At 39.3% G+C, this 17,002-nt stretch overlaps 1 protein-coding gene across 1 annotated transcript; it reads left to right on the plus strand.

Annotated features, from left to right (window-relative positions):
* The first annotated feature begins 8,973 nt into the window (after positions 1–8,973).
* Positions 8,974–16,765, plus strand: LOC131233199 (uncharacterized). The gene is made up of 3 exons (XM_058229833.1): positions 8,974–9,334; positions 11,387–12,138; positions 15,921–16,765. The coding sequence occupies exons 1-3, from the start codon at positions 9,047–9,049 to the stop codon at positions 16,408–16,410; spliced, it is 1,530 nt and encodes a 509-aa protein (XP_058085816.1). The 5' UTR covers positions 8,974–9,046; the 3' UTR covers positions 16,411–16,765.
* The last annotated feature ends 237 nt before the right edge of the window (positions 16,766–17,002 follow it).

The following is a 17,002-nucleotide window of genomic DNA, read 5'->3' on the forward strand; positions in this document are numbered from 1 at the left end:
CCTACTGTGCTAGCCCCATTTTCACCGAATGATTATGTAGACATAATACGTCATATCCAAACATTGATTAGTATAACGTATTGTATACTATACTAAACAATACCTCCTATCCAAACATTGATTAGTATCTGATTGATTTGAATGTATTCTGAAAACTGTCCAATATATACATGAACGGTACCCGAATACAATACAATATATCCTAATACGCGAATCCAAACATGCTTGGCAATGAGCCTCCGTGGCATTCCAGTGGGAGTTATTTCATACTCTGGAATACTATAATGGATCATACACAGGTACGGGCATGTGATCTGGTGGAATATATGGATTATGCAACTCAAATCAAACTCTTCTAATCTTGGAATTCATCGTAGATATGTTAGAAATTTAAAAGGAGTCAGATTTTTCTATTCCTTTCGAATAGTGGGGGCCATTGTTGCTCTATCCAAGCCATTGATCTGATGGCCCCAATCATGGAAGGACCATTCCCCCCCAAATCTCCCAAACTGGAAGATCCTAGCCATCAAATCTTAACTCTTTCCTTCACTGAATGTGGCTTGTTTGTGCATTTCTGTTTAACCATGCATTTACATGCCCATAGCGGGAAGGCTAGAGAGATGATATTCTGAAAATGGGACACGGATCAGGTGGTGTCGATGTGTTGAGGGCGTCAGGCCCAACATAATGTATGTGTTTTATATCCATGCCGTTCATCCATTTTTCCTCTTCATTTCAAGGCATGAACCCAAAAAATGAAACAAATCCAGAACTTGGGTGGACGACACCAAAGGAAACAATGGTGATTGAACGCCCACCATTAAAAACTTCTTGGAAACATATGTAAGCCCTGATAAATCGTACACCTGACAAATAGGTAAGTGAAGTCGAACTAACCAATTCTTGGTCACAACTATATGGTGACTGAATTGGTGGACATTTACTAGGCATTGGGAATGAAAAATGTCCAACAATTCTATCTCGACTATCAAAGTCCAAAGACTCGGAGATTAGGATTATTTCAACTGATCTAATCTATAAGCCATTTGATAAATTTTATTTTCAACACTAATCACTTATTTTTTGTACTTACATAATTCAGACCGTTAGGCAAATTCAGATCATACGTGACAATTATTGTCATTGCGCTAGTCAGAAACCCATGACGGATGATGTGTTTCTGAGCTCATGTTTGTTGCCGCCATAGTATAACTCCTCACAAGGGAAGATGACATAGGCATGCAGAATCATTGCTACTCATCAGCTATAGGCCACCGTGATCATGCACTGGCCTAAAAATCAATTATTTTCGAGCATCAGGTACGCCACACGTATATATGGAATGTGGTCATTATCAATTGACTTTCTCAGTCCTCTTCATGGCTCTGTTGCCTCACCTGCATTTCTTTGTAATTGTGTTGATTTGTTGGAGTCTTTACCCTAGAAAATCATTTATACCTTATCCACTAGTTACGTGGATGTGATTGAGTGGATCTCAATCACTGATTGTGGTGACTATGGGTTTTAGATTCAACATTTGTTGATTGTGGTGACTATGGGTTTTAGATTCAACATTTGTAGTATGCTTTACGCAAATTTAGTGTTGCTTTCATTTATGATTATTAGGTTTGTTGATGAGTGATTTCTCTAACAAATAAAAAAAAAAAAAAATGCCTAGTTTAAGGACGGATATAGTCTGTCGCTAAAGGAAAATGTCTAATCTTTCACATGGTACCACCCAAAAAACCCAACAAACTTTTAGCGACGGATTTTGATTTTGCGACGGACTATGGTCCGTCGTAAATTGGATTTTTCCCTTCGTGCATTTTTTATTTTTTTATATATATATTTTTTTGAATACGGTGAAAATTTTGTGTTTTATTGTAGTCTAATAAGTGTTTTTTAATAGAATTTCAGTGTTTTAATTGTATTTAAAATTATTTTTGTATCAATTGATTGAATGCAATAATTTTTTGTTTTGTTTTTATATCAATTGATTGGAAGTTACAAGTATTTTTTTCTTTAAAACTAATATTTAAATGCTTTGCAATATCACATTAAAAACCTCACTCTACATCCTCTGTATTTTATTAAAAATCAAGATTTTAAAAAATTTGAGATTTTAATATATGACATTTTGAAAAAGAAAATTGAGAATGTTACAATTTTTTATGATTTTGAAAAAAAAAATCATTGAGAAAATTTTAAAAAATAATTAACAATGTTTGAGAAAAATTGATATTTTTAAAAAAATCGTGATTTAATAAAAATCTAGATTTTGAAAAAAAATAAGAAAATTGAATATAAGTTGACAACTTAGAAAAAAAAAATATTTTGAAAAAGAAAATTGAAAAGATTAAAAAATTTTGTAAAAATTTTGACAAATTTGAAAAAATATATATTTAGAAAAAGAAATTGAGATTTTGTATTAAAAAAAAAATTTGAGAAATTCGATAAGATCTAACAAGTTTGAAAAAAAAATTAAATTAAATAGTGAAGTTTGAAAGAATAGAAATTTTGAAAATAAAATGAGATTAAAAAATCAAGATTTTGACAAAAAAAACTGAGTTGAAAAGGAAAATTGAGAAAAAAAATAAAAAATGTTAGAGAAAATTGAGATTTTGAAGGGAAAAAAGAGATTTAAAAAAGCACCAAAATTTTGACAGAAAATAATCATTTTGGAAAAAATAAAATAAAAGTTGATAACAAAATGGTGCTTTTGAAAAGAAAATTTGACATCTTGAAATTTTGGAGACTTTTGAATAAATTGATAAGTTTGGAAAAAAAATTAGATTTTGGGAAAAATTTGAGATTTTGAAAAAAACACTTAAGAATCTAAAAACTGAAAATTTTGATAACAAATATAAGATTTTGTTAAAAGTTTTGAAAAAAAAAATTAAGATTAAAAAATGGAAATTTTGAATAACCACACTGTCCATCTACATTGTGGACGCGGATTGCGTCCTCTACAGTAGCTTTGAGTGGCCACCGTGATGTGTGGGTCTTATCCACACCATCCATCCATTTTTTCCTATCACTTTAGAATATAATCACAAAATTAAGGTATATTCAAAACATATGCGGCCTACACAATGGGGATTAAACTCTTACGGTTGAAAACTTCTTGGGGGCCACGGAAGTTTTGGATGGAGCTGATATTTGTGTTTTTTCTTCATCCATGTCTTTGTAATTTTATGAATAGGTTGGAGGGAAAATAAATATCACGGTGGACCTTAGAAAAGTTTCAACGGTGAGAATCATTATCACCGCTGTTTCCTTTGATGTGGTCGACTTGATCCTTGAATCTGCCTCATGTTTGGGATTATATCCTTTAAAAAAAAAATAGATGAACGATGTGGATAAGACCCCATGCATCACGGTGACCACTCAAAGCTGGGCTGGGGCAGGACGCCATCCGCATCCCCACATTCCTGGTTCCGGGTCGCTGCTAAGTCTTGGAAGCGGATTGCTTCTTTCCCGACCGCGACGGAAATCGGTCCAAGCGTGCATTCATCACGTTTCTCTGTCGTGATTGGCCAGAAGCCCACCGCAAGATCCCAAAATCCAGGCATAACGAGATGTTTTCTGGTGCAGCCGATCGAAGTGTATATCTCTCTCTATCTATCTACCGTACAAATACCCGGAATATGCATCAATCTCGATCATATATCCAAGGGACCTATTATGCATCACGATACATGATTCAAATATCAAAAGACATCATCAGGAAATCCCATTTATTACTTTTCTAAACTTTCATCCTCCCAATCTCTACCGTCAAACATCTCAGTTTACAACCATCATTTACATAGATGGTGGTAGGATGAAAATCAATATAATACCAAAAAAATATACTTTATACATTGGTTAAAAGTTGATGAACAGTTCTAAATGATAGTATAACCTGCCACGTGTACGGTAAGAAGAAAGCGAGCTATTATACTCCGTTCTATCGCTTCTACCACATTGTTATTGTTTCCCTCCGAGAATTTTCCAACTGTACGACCCATTTATGGGCCACCAGCCTTTTTCGGCATACTTGCTTTTTACCTCCTAAGAATGCTCCCCGGACGCGTGGACAGCTTTTCACATTACGAAAATGGTCCTGCCTTTTAAAAAAGCAATTTCTGAAAGCTGGGACTACCTATGGCTACGGATTATAACCGTAGTGATAACCGCAGCCATTGAGCAACCAGTAAGCAATGAGACGGCGAGTTGGGGTTGACCAGGTTAGGACCCGGTCGACCGGGTCAGGCTATTTTATGGATGCACTTCTTTTTTTTATTACATGAGAACTTTATTCTACCTACATTCTTCTCTAATACATATTTATATAAATATGTATATATAAGCATATAAAAAAAATTTCTCTCTTTTTTTCATTTCTTTCTTTATTTATTTAACAAGAATATCTTCTAAACCAAAATTAGTTACTTGACATACCTTGTATGATTTTGGGGTAGGAGAAGCTACTTTAGCCAACCAACCTGGTTATTTTCCAAGATTCCATCAGGTCAATGGTTGAAAATCCATTTCGTTCATTTCGCGATCAATTTCATTTAGTTCGGGGTCAATTTCATTCATTTCATTTACTTTGCAATCAATTCCATGCATTTCACGGTCAATCCTGGCGATTCCCCTTCACTTCACGGTCAATTCCATGCAATTCACGGTAAATTCTCTTCACTTCACGGTCAATTACATGCATTTCACGGTCAATTCCCTTCATTTAACGGTCAATTTCATGCATTTCACGGTCAATTCCGACGATTTCCCTTCACTTAATGGTCAATTCCCTTTACTTCACGGTCAATTCCGTGCATTTCATGGTCAATTCCATGCATTTCACGGTCAATTCCGGTGATTCCCCTTCACTTCACGGTCAATTCAATTCATTTCATGGTCAATTCCCTTCACTTCACAGTCAATTCCGTGCATTTCCCGGTCAATTCCCTTCACTTAACTGTTAATTCCATGCATATCACGGTCAATTCCCTTCACTTCACGGTCAATTCAATGCATTTCACGGTCAATTCGCTTCACTTCACGGTCATTTTCATTCATTTCACGGTCATTTCCGGTGATTCCATTTGGATTCACGATCATTTCCATGCATTTCACAGTCAATTCCGGTGATTCCATTTGGATTCACAGTCATTTTCATGCATTTCACGGTCAATTCCCTTCACTTCATGGTCATTTACACGCATTTCACGGCCAATTCGCTTCACTTCACGGTCATTTCCATGCATTTCACGGTCCATTCCGGCGATTCCGTTTGGATTCACGGTCATTTCCACGCATTTCACGGTCAATTCGCTTCACTTCACGGTCATTTTTGACAATTCCGTTTGCATTCACGGTCATTTCCATGCATTTCACGATTAATTCCCTTCATTTCACGATCATTTCCACGCATTTGACGGTCAATTCGCTTCACTTCACGGTCATTTCCATGCATTTCATGGTCAATTCCCTTCACTTCATGGTCGTTTTCACGCATTTCACGGTCAATTCGCTTCACTTCACGGTCATTTTCGGCAATTCTGTTTGCATTCACGGTCATTTCTATGCATTTCACGGTCATTTTCGACAATTCCGTTTGCATTCACGGTCATTTCCAAGCATTTCACGGTCAATTCCCTTTATTTCACGGTCGTCTCCAAGCATTTCACGGTCAATTCGCTTCACTTCACGGTCATTTCCATGCATTTCACGGTCATTTTTGGCAATTTCGTTTGCATTCACGGTCATTTCCATGCATTTCACGGTCAATTCTCTTCACTTTATGGTCGTTTCCACGCATTTCACGGTCAATTTGCTTCACTTCACGGTCATTTCCATGCATTTCACGGTTAATTTTGACGATTCCGTTTGGATTCACGGTAAATTTTCTTCACTTCATAGTCATTTCCACGCATTTGACAGTCAATTCACTTCACTTCACAGTCATTTCCATGCATTTCACAGTCAATTCCCTTCACTTCACAGTCGTTTCCACGCATTTCACGGTCAATTTGCTTCACTTCACGATCATTTCCATGCATTTCACAGTCAATTCCGGTGATTCCGTTTGGATTCACGGTCATTTCCATGTATTTCACGGTCAATTCCATTCACTTCATGGTCATTTTCACGCATTTCATGGTCAATTCGCGTCACTTCACAGTCATTTCCATGCATTTCACGGTCATTTTCGACAATTCTGTTTGCATTCACGGTCATTTCCCTTCACTTCATGGTCGTTTCCACGCATTTCACGATCAATTCGCTTCACTTTACGGTCATTTTCATGCATTTCATGGTCAATTCCCTTCACTTCACGGTCATTTCCATGCATTTCACGGTCAATTCGCTTCACTTCACGGTCATTTCCATGCATTTTACGGTCATTTTCGACAATTCTGTTTGCATTCATGGTCATTTCCATGCATTTTACGGTCATTTTCGACAATTCCGTTTGCATTCATGATCATTTCCATACATTTCACAGTCAATTCCCTTCACTTCACGGTCGTTTCCACACACTTCATGGTCAATTTGCTTCACTTCATAGTCATTTTCATGCATTTCACAATCAATTTCGGTGATTCCGTTTGGATTCATGGTCATTTCCATGAATTTCACGGTCAATTCCCTTCACTTCACGGTCATTTCCACGCATTTCATGGTCAATTCGCTTCACTTCACAGTCATTTCCATGCATTTCACGGTCATTTCTGGCATTTTCGTCTGCATTCACAGTCATTTTCATGCATTTCACGGCCAATTCTCTTCACTTCACGGTCATTTCCATGCATTTCACAGTCAATTCGCTTCACTTCACGGTCATTTCCATGCATTTCATGGTCATTTCCAGCAATTCCGTTTGGATTCATGGTTGTTTCCATGCATTTCACGGTCAATTCCCTTCATTTCATGGTTATTTTCATGCATTTCACGTTCAATTCGCTTCACTTCACAGTCATTTCCATGCATTTCACGATCATTTTGGGCAATTCTGTTTGGATTCAAAGTCATTTTCATGCATTTCATGGTCAATTCCCTTCATTTCACGGTCATTTCCATTCATTTCACAATCAATTCCGTCGATTCCCCATCACTTCACGGTCAATTCCATGCATTTCACGGTCAATACCTTCACTTCACGGTCATTTCTATTCATTTTATGGTCAATTTTAGCGATTCCCCATCACTTCACGGTCAATTCCATGCATTTCATAGTCAATCTCGACGATTCCCCTTCACTTCACAGTCATTTTTATGCATTTCACAGTCAATCCTCTTCATTTCATGGTCACCATAACATTTATTTTCCATCCAATCTATTCATAAGGTCACGAAGACCTGGATGAAGAGGAAAAAAATAAATTTCATAATGATCCAAAACTTCTGTGATCCCTAAAAGTGTTTCAATGGTAGACGTTCGATCATGCACTGCCTTTTATTGTGTGGTCCACTTGATAGCTAGATCTATCTTATTTTTGGTCTCAAGCTTTAATACGAGTTCGCCAAATAGATGAACGGTTTGGATATAACACATACTTCATAATGGGACCCACAAAAAGTTGTGGGGATTACAATAGGGAAAAAAAAAGAAGCTAGCGAGACAAGTTGATGCGGTCTCCGATCAATGGCTACGGATTATAACCGTAGCTAAAACGTAGCAATTCCTAACGCAATGATCAATGCTACGGTTATAATCCGTAGCTACTGACCCGGTCGACCTTCACTAGCTGAAATGCGCAGCTGTTACACCGCCGCAGCACTACGGTTATGGCTACAGTTATAATCCGTAGCTACTTTCCCGGTCGACGCACTTACCTTTTTTTTCCTTGTGATCCCCACCGCTTTTGTGGGTCCCATTATGAGATATATGTTATATCCAAACCGTCCATCTATTTGGTGAACTCGAGTTAAGGCTTGATACAAAAAATTAAATAGATATAGCTATCAAGTGGACCACACTGTACAAAAGCAGTGGATGATTAAACTTCTACCATTGAAATCCTTTTAGGGGTCACAGAAGTTTTGGATCATTATGAAATTTGTTTTTCCTCTTCATCCAGGTCTTTGTGACCTTCTGAATAGATTGGGTGGAAAATAAATGTTATGGTGGGCCCTAAAAATTTTTAACGGTGAAAATCAATTTTTCGGCGGCTATGTGGTGTGGTCCGGTTGATCTTTGGATATGTTTTTTTTTTTTTTTTGATAATGCTCCAAAATGATCTCGAAATATGGATGAATGTTGTGGATATAATAAATACATAACTGTGGGGCCCATGTGACTTTGATATCTTTTGAACCGTTCGTACAACTCGGAGTTCGAGGCGCATCAGCGCACGTCTTCGAGCACAAGGTGATCCGCGGCATTTTCGACCTGAGAAATGGGGCCGTACAGCTGGGGCTTATTCTTGGCAGGTAAAAAGCAAGTGGGTTTAAAAAGGTTGGTGGCCCATATATGGGTCGTACAATTGGAAATTACCCTTTTCCTCCCTTTGACCTTGCCGTTCGTTTTACGTGCGTCGCGACATAGAATACAGCATGTTTCGTCACCCACTAGGGCCCACACGATGAGATATTCAAATGATTCAACCGTCCATTTTCTCTTTACTACCTCGAGTAATCTATTACACGACAATCACCCTTCAGTTATGAAAGTATCGTTCGATTTCTAGAGTTGAATGCGAGCCATTACAAATTTTGATTTCATAGATTTAAACCTCATCTACATATAGTAATGCTGTGATGGTACAACCATCCATCAAGCTTAGCTTTTCAGCAGTAGTCCTTATAGATGTGTTCCACAACATGGACGGCTCCGATCATTTGAACAGTCAGCATATGGGCCCCAGTTAGGGGCGACAGAGGCGAGATTCTGAGTCATGACACTTTCGTTTCAGTCAACCCCACGCAAAACCCGAAAAAGCTTGAGAAGAGAGGTAGAGAGGTAGAGAAGTAGAGAGCCTCTCTCTCTCTCTCTCTCTCTCTCTCTCTCTCTTCCAAAATCTATCAAAGCAAAAGGCGGAAGAGCGTAAGAGAGGAGATGAAAGAAGAAACGATTACGTTGATATTGGTGAATTTGGCGGGAATCATGGAGAGAGCTGACGAGGCCCTCCTTCCTGGCGTCTACAAAGAGGTGGGGGCCGCTCTACACACCGATCCAACGGGCCTCGGCTCTCTCACCCTCTTCCGATCCATCGTCCAATCGTCTTGCTACCCCCTCGCTGCCTACCTCTCCATCCACCAGAACCGTGCCCACGTCATTGCCCTCGGCGCCTTCTTATGGGCCGCTGCGACGTTCCTCGTCGGTGTCTCCTCCACTTACTTCCAGGTCTCTCTCCCTCTCCATTCCCCAGTAGTTAATTCCACTCCATTCCGATTCAGTTCGCTCAAATCAGCAGTCCAATGATTCCGATCCAATGCTCAATGCTATGAGATCGGATCTCCTTTCTTGATGAATGGTGCTATCTGTTTTCTTTAAAAAAAAAAAAAAAATTAATTAATTATTTTTATTATTTTTTATTTTTAAATGAATTTGTAGATTAGGTATTTGATCTAAGTCTTCTGTGGAATGGCTCAAATTTTCCTAGGGTAGTGAGCTCAAAATTTTCCAAAATGTTGAGTAGATTGTCCTAGTTGTTTGAGAAATGTAACTATGACAGGTGAGACCCACGATAAAAATGGCAAAGGTGTGTCTTCCAATTGGGACCCTCAATATGATGGGTCATGAGCCATGTCTATTGCTGTCTGGTCCTCCGCTAATTTTGCGAGCTGAATTTTGCATCAGCTGTCCATTTCCAGTCCAACGGTTGGATGCCTTTTCTGGAAAGGCCTCCATTTATTAGTTTTGCAATGGAATTGAATTTCTTCATAGGTTGGCTGCTTTGTGAAAATAAGCGGTATTTTTATCTCCTTCTAGATTTTTGACTCCATGATATTACCTTCCTTCTAAGAATTTCTTCATATTCATTTGCGAGCTGTGATACCTTCCAGAACTGAAGAGTGCATACCCAAATTTCAAATTCTTCTATGCTGCAACTTCTTATAGAAAGAATAACCTGCCACCCAGGTACCTCACATTCTCGATATAGGTGGTGGATGCTTCAATGAGATAGCTTTTTTTAGAATATGCTTCCCTGTTTTAACTGTTAATCTTAAGACGAGTTCAAAATTCAGTACATTGTGTTATCTCTCTTTTTCTTTCTTATAGCTTTAAGCATAATCAGCTCATGCTAACAATCAAGTGGCATGACACACACAATACTGTCAAATTTAAAAAGCTCTTGTGGTTATATGTTAGGCTGCTCGTTGATACAATATTGAATTGAATTGCATGAACTAGTTCAATAAGGATCTGTTTGGGTTAGAGAATTTCTTGGTAAAAGAAATCACAACTGAAATGATTACAATTCTACTATGATTGGATTGCAATGAATCCAAAGATTGGATATGGAAATTGCAATGATTATGTGTGATTATTTCCATTCTTACTACAGAAAGTAGGATTCCAAAATTAGTAGTCCTATTTGGATGGCGTGTTGAATCCTGGATTACAATGTTCACCTTGTTTCTTGTGCCAAAGAATTGTAAATGTGGGTGAGCCTTATGATTGCTTTTAGGAACCCATCTATCCAAACAGCATGCTGTCTTACAAGGGAATTGTGGTAAAGGGATTTCGAGACATTTCCAACATTGTGGAAAAGGATTCCCTAATCATCGTAGACTTGATTTCTTTTACCATAGAATTCTCTTATCCAAACTGGCCCTAGAGTGGAAATGACCAAGCTCCGGTACTTGTCTTTGTATCCACGTTGAGGGACTAGGCTCCAAACCACAATTATATGACTTCCAAATTGGATTGAAATCAATATAACTACAATTTGAGGGGCTATTTCTTCCGTATGAGTACTAAGGAGGTAATTACAAATTACGATTATGATTTTTTCTCCTGTTGAACTAGTTATTGCAGTTCAATTCATTAGTGCATTCTGATGCAACCTTATGCATTTGAATTTATTGAAACGTAAGAATTAAAATGTGGGAACAATGGAGCTTAATGCAGGGGTATTTTCACACCGGGCTTAAGTGGGGTGCCCTGTGGGATGCAGGGGCACACTTGGGATGGGCGGCCCGTATGAGGCGGGCCCCACCCATGTGAAGCGGAACCCATGTGAAGTGGGGCCCATGAGGGGGGTTCGGCCGATGTCCTAACCCATGGGATGTGGGGCCTGGGCTATGAGATAAAGGGATTGATTCGCCATGCTCTATTGGTTCAAGCTTTTAGAGCAAGTGGTTAATTGTCCTGCATCTGAGCTCCTATGTCCTTTGCTTTGGACACTATGTACTTTTATCCTCAATCAAGTTGTCTTGTGTCATTATACAGATAGCGTTATCAAGATCCCTGAATGGAATTGGGCTTGCCATAGTCACACCTGCTATTCAATCACTTGTTGCAGACTCAACCGATGACGGCAACCGTGGTATTGCATTTGGATGGCTACAGCTAACAGCAAACTTTGGTTCTATCATCGGTGGCCTCTTCTCTGTTCTATTAGCTTCAACAACATTCATGGGGATCCCTGGATGGAGAATTTCTTTCCATCTAGTTGCATTGGTCAGAATTATAGTTGGGATTTTGGTCCGCCTCTTTGCCAATGACCCACGCTTTTCCGATGGCTCTAGTAAAAGTACTGATCCCATTCCAAGAAAATCCTTCTGGTTGGAAGTGAAGGACCTGGCACAAGAAGCGAAGTCTGTTATCAAAATCCCATCTTTCCAGATCATCATAGCGCAGGGTGTATCTGGGTCATTCCCGTGGTCAGCTTTGTCATTTGCACCAATGTGGTTAGAGCTCATTGGCTTCTCTCACAAAGAAACGGCATTCCTGATGAGCTTATTTGTCATTGCCGGTTCACTTGGAGGATTGTTTGGAGGTAAGATGGGAGATATCCTTTCCAAGCGTTACCCGAACTCTGGCAGGATAGTTCTGTCACAAATAAGCTCAGGTTCAGCTATCCCATTGGCAGCACTACTGTTGCTAGTGTTACCAGATGATCCCTCGACAGGATTTATGCATGGTTTAGTCTTGTTCATCATGGGATTGTGCATATCATGGAACGCTCCTGCTACAAACAAGTATGCTTCTATACCAATCCCTACTTTTAGTTCCTTTTCCCATGAAATGCAGATCATATAAACAACTCTGCTAATGGGAGTCCTCTTAGTCCCATTTCAAGGAGTGTGGGCCACATGTACCACATGGAACAATTTGTGAGATCCAAGCTGCTCGTTAGTGGGCCCCATCAAACAGATTTCCTGACTGAAAAGATATGAATCTTTTTACTCTATGGTCCACATGTACAAAATAAATGAACAATTAAGAGATACTGCCAATGATCCACATTCAACGTACATTTGTGACCCACCAGATGAGTGAACCGGCCTTATTTTTGGGCAATTGGCATCTAACCATACACAGTGGGGCACCTCTGATGATCAGCTTTAATCTTGCATGTTATGCCACATGGAGCTACTGGTCGCTTGAAATGAACTAGCATGAATCCCATTCTCATTTCTCTATGGGAAATTGCCAAAGCACCAATGGATTTTTCATGAAAGAATGGGGATAACCTTACTATGTCAGTCCATATACTGTACGTGGCATGATTGTTGTACTAGCACGCTGGTTGTGGAATCAGATCTTGAGTAGCAAGCAGCATGTTTTTGGTTTGCTATTTATTTTTATTTTTTGTGTAGAGTGACAATCAAATCCCCATTTGAAAACGGACAAGTATATGCCCATTGTTACTGGTGAATTTTGCTAGAGGTTTAGGGGTGAAACTTACCAACTTACCATTCTCATTAACCAAACTGAACAACTGAATACACGTTTGTAACTTGGGAGAATATGAAGTGATAGGTTACCTATTTTGAAGATGCTCATGATAATTTCACAGATCCATCATACCTTCATTTCAACTGAATACTTATTTCTTGGAAGTTGGAACTTATTACTCTCATAACCAAACTGAACAACAGGTGTACCACCATATTGATAGTTACCTATTTTGAAGTGTCTAGGTATAATAGAAAATAACTCCATAACAAACCCTTGACCCTGCATCTAATACTAAGGGAAGAGCATCACAACCTATTCTACAATTTTCATAGGTTGATCTTGCTGGTGCAACTCCACTGGAGAGTTTGTGGTGAATATGGATTACTTGGGTTGTTTACTTCCATTTTTGTTATCTTTGTGTTTGTTGCAATTTGAAGGGCTTGTGCCATACATTTCAGATGCCATGGCTTCTCTTCTAGTTGATCTTGACACTGGATATTGTATTTCACTCCTCCGTGACTAAATTGTCTCTGATGAATTCCTATTATTGGTTTCCTGTCACCACTAGATCCACCCCATTCCGTATATTTGTAACTCTTTTAGTAAACTGCTCTTGGCTGAGAAGAAGATACCCTTAACGGGATATGACTTGATGTAGAGAAGAATACTATACACAGCAGGCAGACGGGGGTGTCTGAGGTTTTTGCTCGAACCAACTAAACTGGTCCTATCTGATGTGCCAACTGAACTTGTTATGCACTCACATGTACTAATATGATCACTTGTCTCTAACTTGCCCTGGCTTAACTTGTCACTGTTGAACAGTCATTAGTACCATGGCAACCTTGATGCGTGCCCAAGTATGTCAACAGCTTCCTACTCATTTCTGATGTCAAGGAGCTGCAAGGCCAAGTTTCTTAGTGTCATTGACCGAACCAGTGCAATGGATTTGCTATTATGTTACCAGGGACTCATTGAAGTTAATCAACGTATGTGTTGATCATGTAACCCCTAAGATTGAGATTTATTGGAATAAGAGCAATTAAACTTAATTGTGATCACTAACAAACATACGCCTTGTAGTTTTATAGGCTGTCAGCGACCTGATTGGCTTTCAAGGGCACACAAATGACAAAACTACAACTCCCATTTTCCTAAAAGCAAACCCATGTTTTCAACATGCTTTTAGTTAGTCCCTTAGACATAGGGTCCATCAAGTTATTAGCCGATTCAACCTTAGTGATTCTCCATGCTTCATCAAGTTATTAGCCGATTCAACCTTAGTGATTCTCCATGCTTCATAATATCATGCACTAGAGGTTAGTTACTTGCATTGAATGTGTGTCGCCCATCTGTGATTGTGTGGATCCTTGTCTTGAGCAACTGCGGCATCATTGTCACAAAACAATGTGATAGGCACACTAGTGGTCGCACCACCTACAGCTTTCTTAGGAATTTCCTTAACTATGCAACTTTTTAGCTTTGCTAGCTGCAACATACTCTGTTGCCATGGTTCAGTCAATACAGTTTTGCTCGAGATTCCTCCAATTCTTAAGTCCTCCACCAAGCATAAAGATGTATCCAGAAGTAGACTTCAAGCAGGTATCATTTTGGAAGGTTGCATTGGTGTAGTTGACGGCATTCAATTCGTTGAACCTATAGATGAAATGGTGCACTAACAAGATGAGCTCCACCACATCTGAGCACCAATCTTTTTCTTTAGATGAACAAACTATCCTTACCACACGTGCAATGTGGATCTGTTGGAAATTGTCATGATCACATAACCCTTAGGATGCAGGTTCAATAGAATGAGAGCAACTAATCATTATGCATAAGATAATCAATGTGGTGTGATAGATTATGAGTAACCTAATTGGCTTTCAAGAGCACACAAGCGAACAATGTATTGACCATAGTGTCAACTCCCTTTTGTGCATCCTACTACAACCTAAATTGAGCTCTGCTATGAGCACAGGCAGGTGCAATAAAGCTTATGTACATCCCCCACATGTGCCGGCATGGTGGGATAGCTCTAAGATCCCTTCCATCCACCAGAAAGGAAACCACTATATTGATGCCCTAGCCCAAGAATCAGGTTGTCTATTGGTCAGGTGGGACACAGTTTCCAAAACAAAGTACAGCACTGAAAAACTTGGCTTAAGTTTTCTAACCAATCCACCTGTTTCCAATATTGAGCCCACATGCTGATTGTTCAGATTTGTTTTTGGTTAACATATAAAAGATAGGACCAACCTGATGGATGGATTAGATCTCGCACCTATGTGCCATGCTGGCACGTGTGTCGCATGTACATGACTTTATTACACACGCATGTGCGCCGAGCAAATTTCACCTAAATTACAAGAGTATTCTCTATTATGTTCAGCAAACTGCCCATTAATCTAATAGGATCAACAGGGAGTGATATTGTAAGACCCGTCCAATGCATAGGTGTGTGGGCCCCATTAAGAAGCACAAATCATGAATGACTCTGTCACTTCCCTAGGGAGTGAGCAGGGCTTTGTGGCTGATGACACTGAAATCATTAGATATCTTCACTCTTCACCACATTTATAAGGCACTGTAACATTGTGTTGTTGTCTTTTTCATGTGCAACAACTTGTAACTGAGTTATCAAGTGTGCATGTGGCACAAATGTAGGGTGTCCCATCTTCTAGGCCAATTGGCCATATGGAGGATTTTTATCATTACTGATGGAAGTTCAAATAACAATGCCTACCAACATTTGACATTTGAAGGTCAAAGTAATCTTCTGGTTGGTGGCTAAGATCATCCAACCATTGTGGTTTTCAGGATATGGCCCATCCACAACAGGGCCCAAAAGTTGAGCAGTCCAAATGTTGTATGTTTGTGCCATGTATACTGAGATTGAGTTAGCTATTATGATAGGTTTATCGCTAGATCGCTCCCATTATTTAAATAGATTGACGAAGATGAAGTAGCTTTTGTCATGATCTCCTAATGCATTTTCTAAAACTGGTACCCCATAAATCATGGTTACATCTTGTTATCCTTATTCTTCGAAAAGAAAACTGACGTCTGATGGTGTATGCAGTCCAATATTCGCAGAGATAGTCCCTGAGAAATCAAGGACAAGCATCTATGCACTGGATCGATCTTTTGAGTCCATACTGGCGTCGTTTGCTCCCCCTGTCGTTGGCCTTCTGACTCAGCGTGTTTATGGTTATAAACCAGTTCCTAAGGGATCAAGTGAGGGTGTTGAAGTTGAGATTGATAGAGAGAATGCTGTGTCATTGGCCAAGGCTCTCTACACTGCGATAGGACTTCCAATGGCACTATGTTGTTTCATCTACTCCTTCCTCTACTGCACCTACCCAAGAGATAGGGAGCGAGCCCGGATGGACTCATTAATAGAATCAGAGATGCAGCAGGTCACATCGGACAATGCTCCTGTAGGGGGAGTGTATGCTCAAGTGCAGTTATCTGAATCAAATGAATTATACGTAAAGGAGAGAAGTGTGATTGAAATGGAATATGGAGAAGACAGTGTTAAGAACAATGAGGAGGATACATTACTTTCTTGACAGATGACATTTTCAAATATAGCAGATTAGTGAGTGGAACACTCGAAGTGAGCAGAAACCATGTTTTTGCCAAGTGGGTTACCTTCATTCAATCCCAAATGCAAGGAAGCTTCTTTGGCCCATTTTGATGCTGCTGGAGGTCATCAGGCTTCAGAAGATGTAACTTGGGATGCGGTGATCTGAGGAAGCTGATGGTTTTGTACAATTTTCCAACTAATATTGATATCAAGCAGGCAATTCTGCTGCGCGATTGCTGGAAAGATGTGTTGTAATTCAGATACAATTCTTGTTGTAATGCTAATCATGTGACTGATTTTGAGATTATTAATTCGATATAGAGCAGCTATTAGGTTCACCAGACAGTTCCACAAAGATGGGATCTCAACCTTCTTGGTGCTCAAATTGGTGCCAAAATAACTACTTTTGAGCCATAGCACCCAAATGGTCACAAGGCATCTTGTTGTTGGAGGGTTAACATGTGTAACATTAATATTTGACCATACAGTAACAGAGGCCAGATTTTGGTTTGCCCCATTACAGAAGGATGTCGATGAATGGCTTGGTTTTCCAGTATGTATGAGATTGTTGGGGG

The sequence above is a fragment of the Magnolia sinica genome, chromosome 2, assembly GCF_029962835.1.
Source record: "Magnolia sinica isolate HGM2019 chromosome 2, MsV1, whole genome shotgun sequence".
NCBI classification, from domain to species: Eukaryota; Viridiplantae; Streptophyta; class Magnoliopsida; order Magnoliales; family Magnoliaceae; genus Magnolia; species Magnolia sinica.

Excerpts from the sequence above, each read along its gene's own strand:
- LOC131233199 (XM_058229833.1), top strand. The coding sequence starts at position 9,047 with ATGAAAGAAGAAACGATTACGTTGATATTGGTGAATTTGGCGGGAATC. Across the intron at positions 9,335-11,386 it reads TCTCCTCCACTTACTTCCAG|ATAGCGTTATCAAGATCCCT; the intron begins GTCTCTCTCCCT and ends GTCATTATACAG. Across the intron at positions 12,139-15,920 it reads AACGCTCCTGCTACAAACAA|TCCAATATTCGCAGAGATAG; the intron begins GTATGCTTCTAT and ends TGGTGTATGCAG.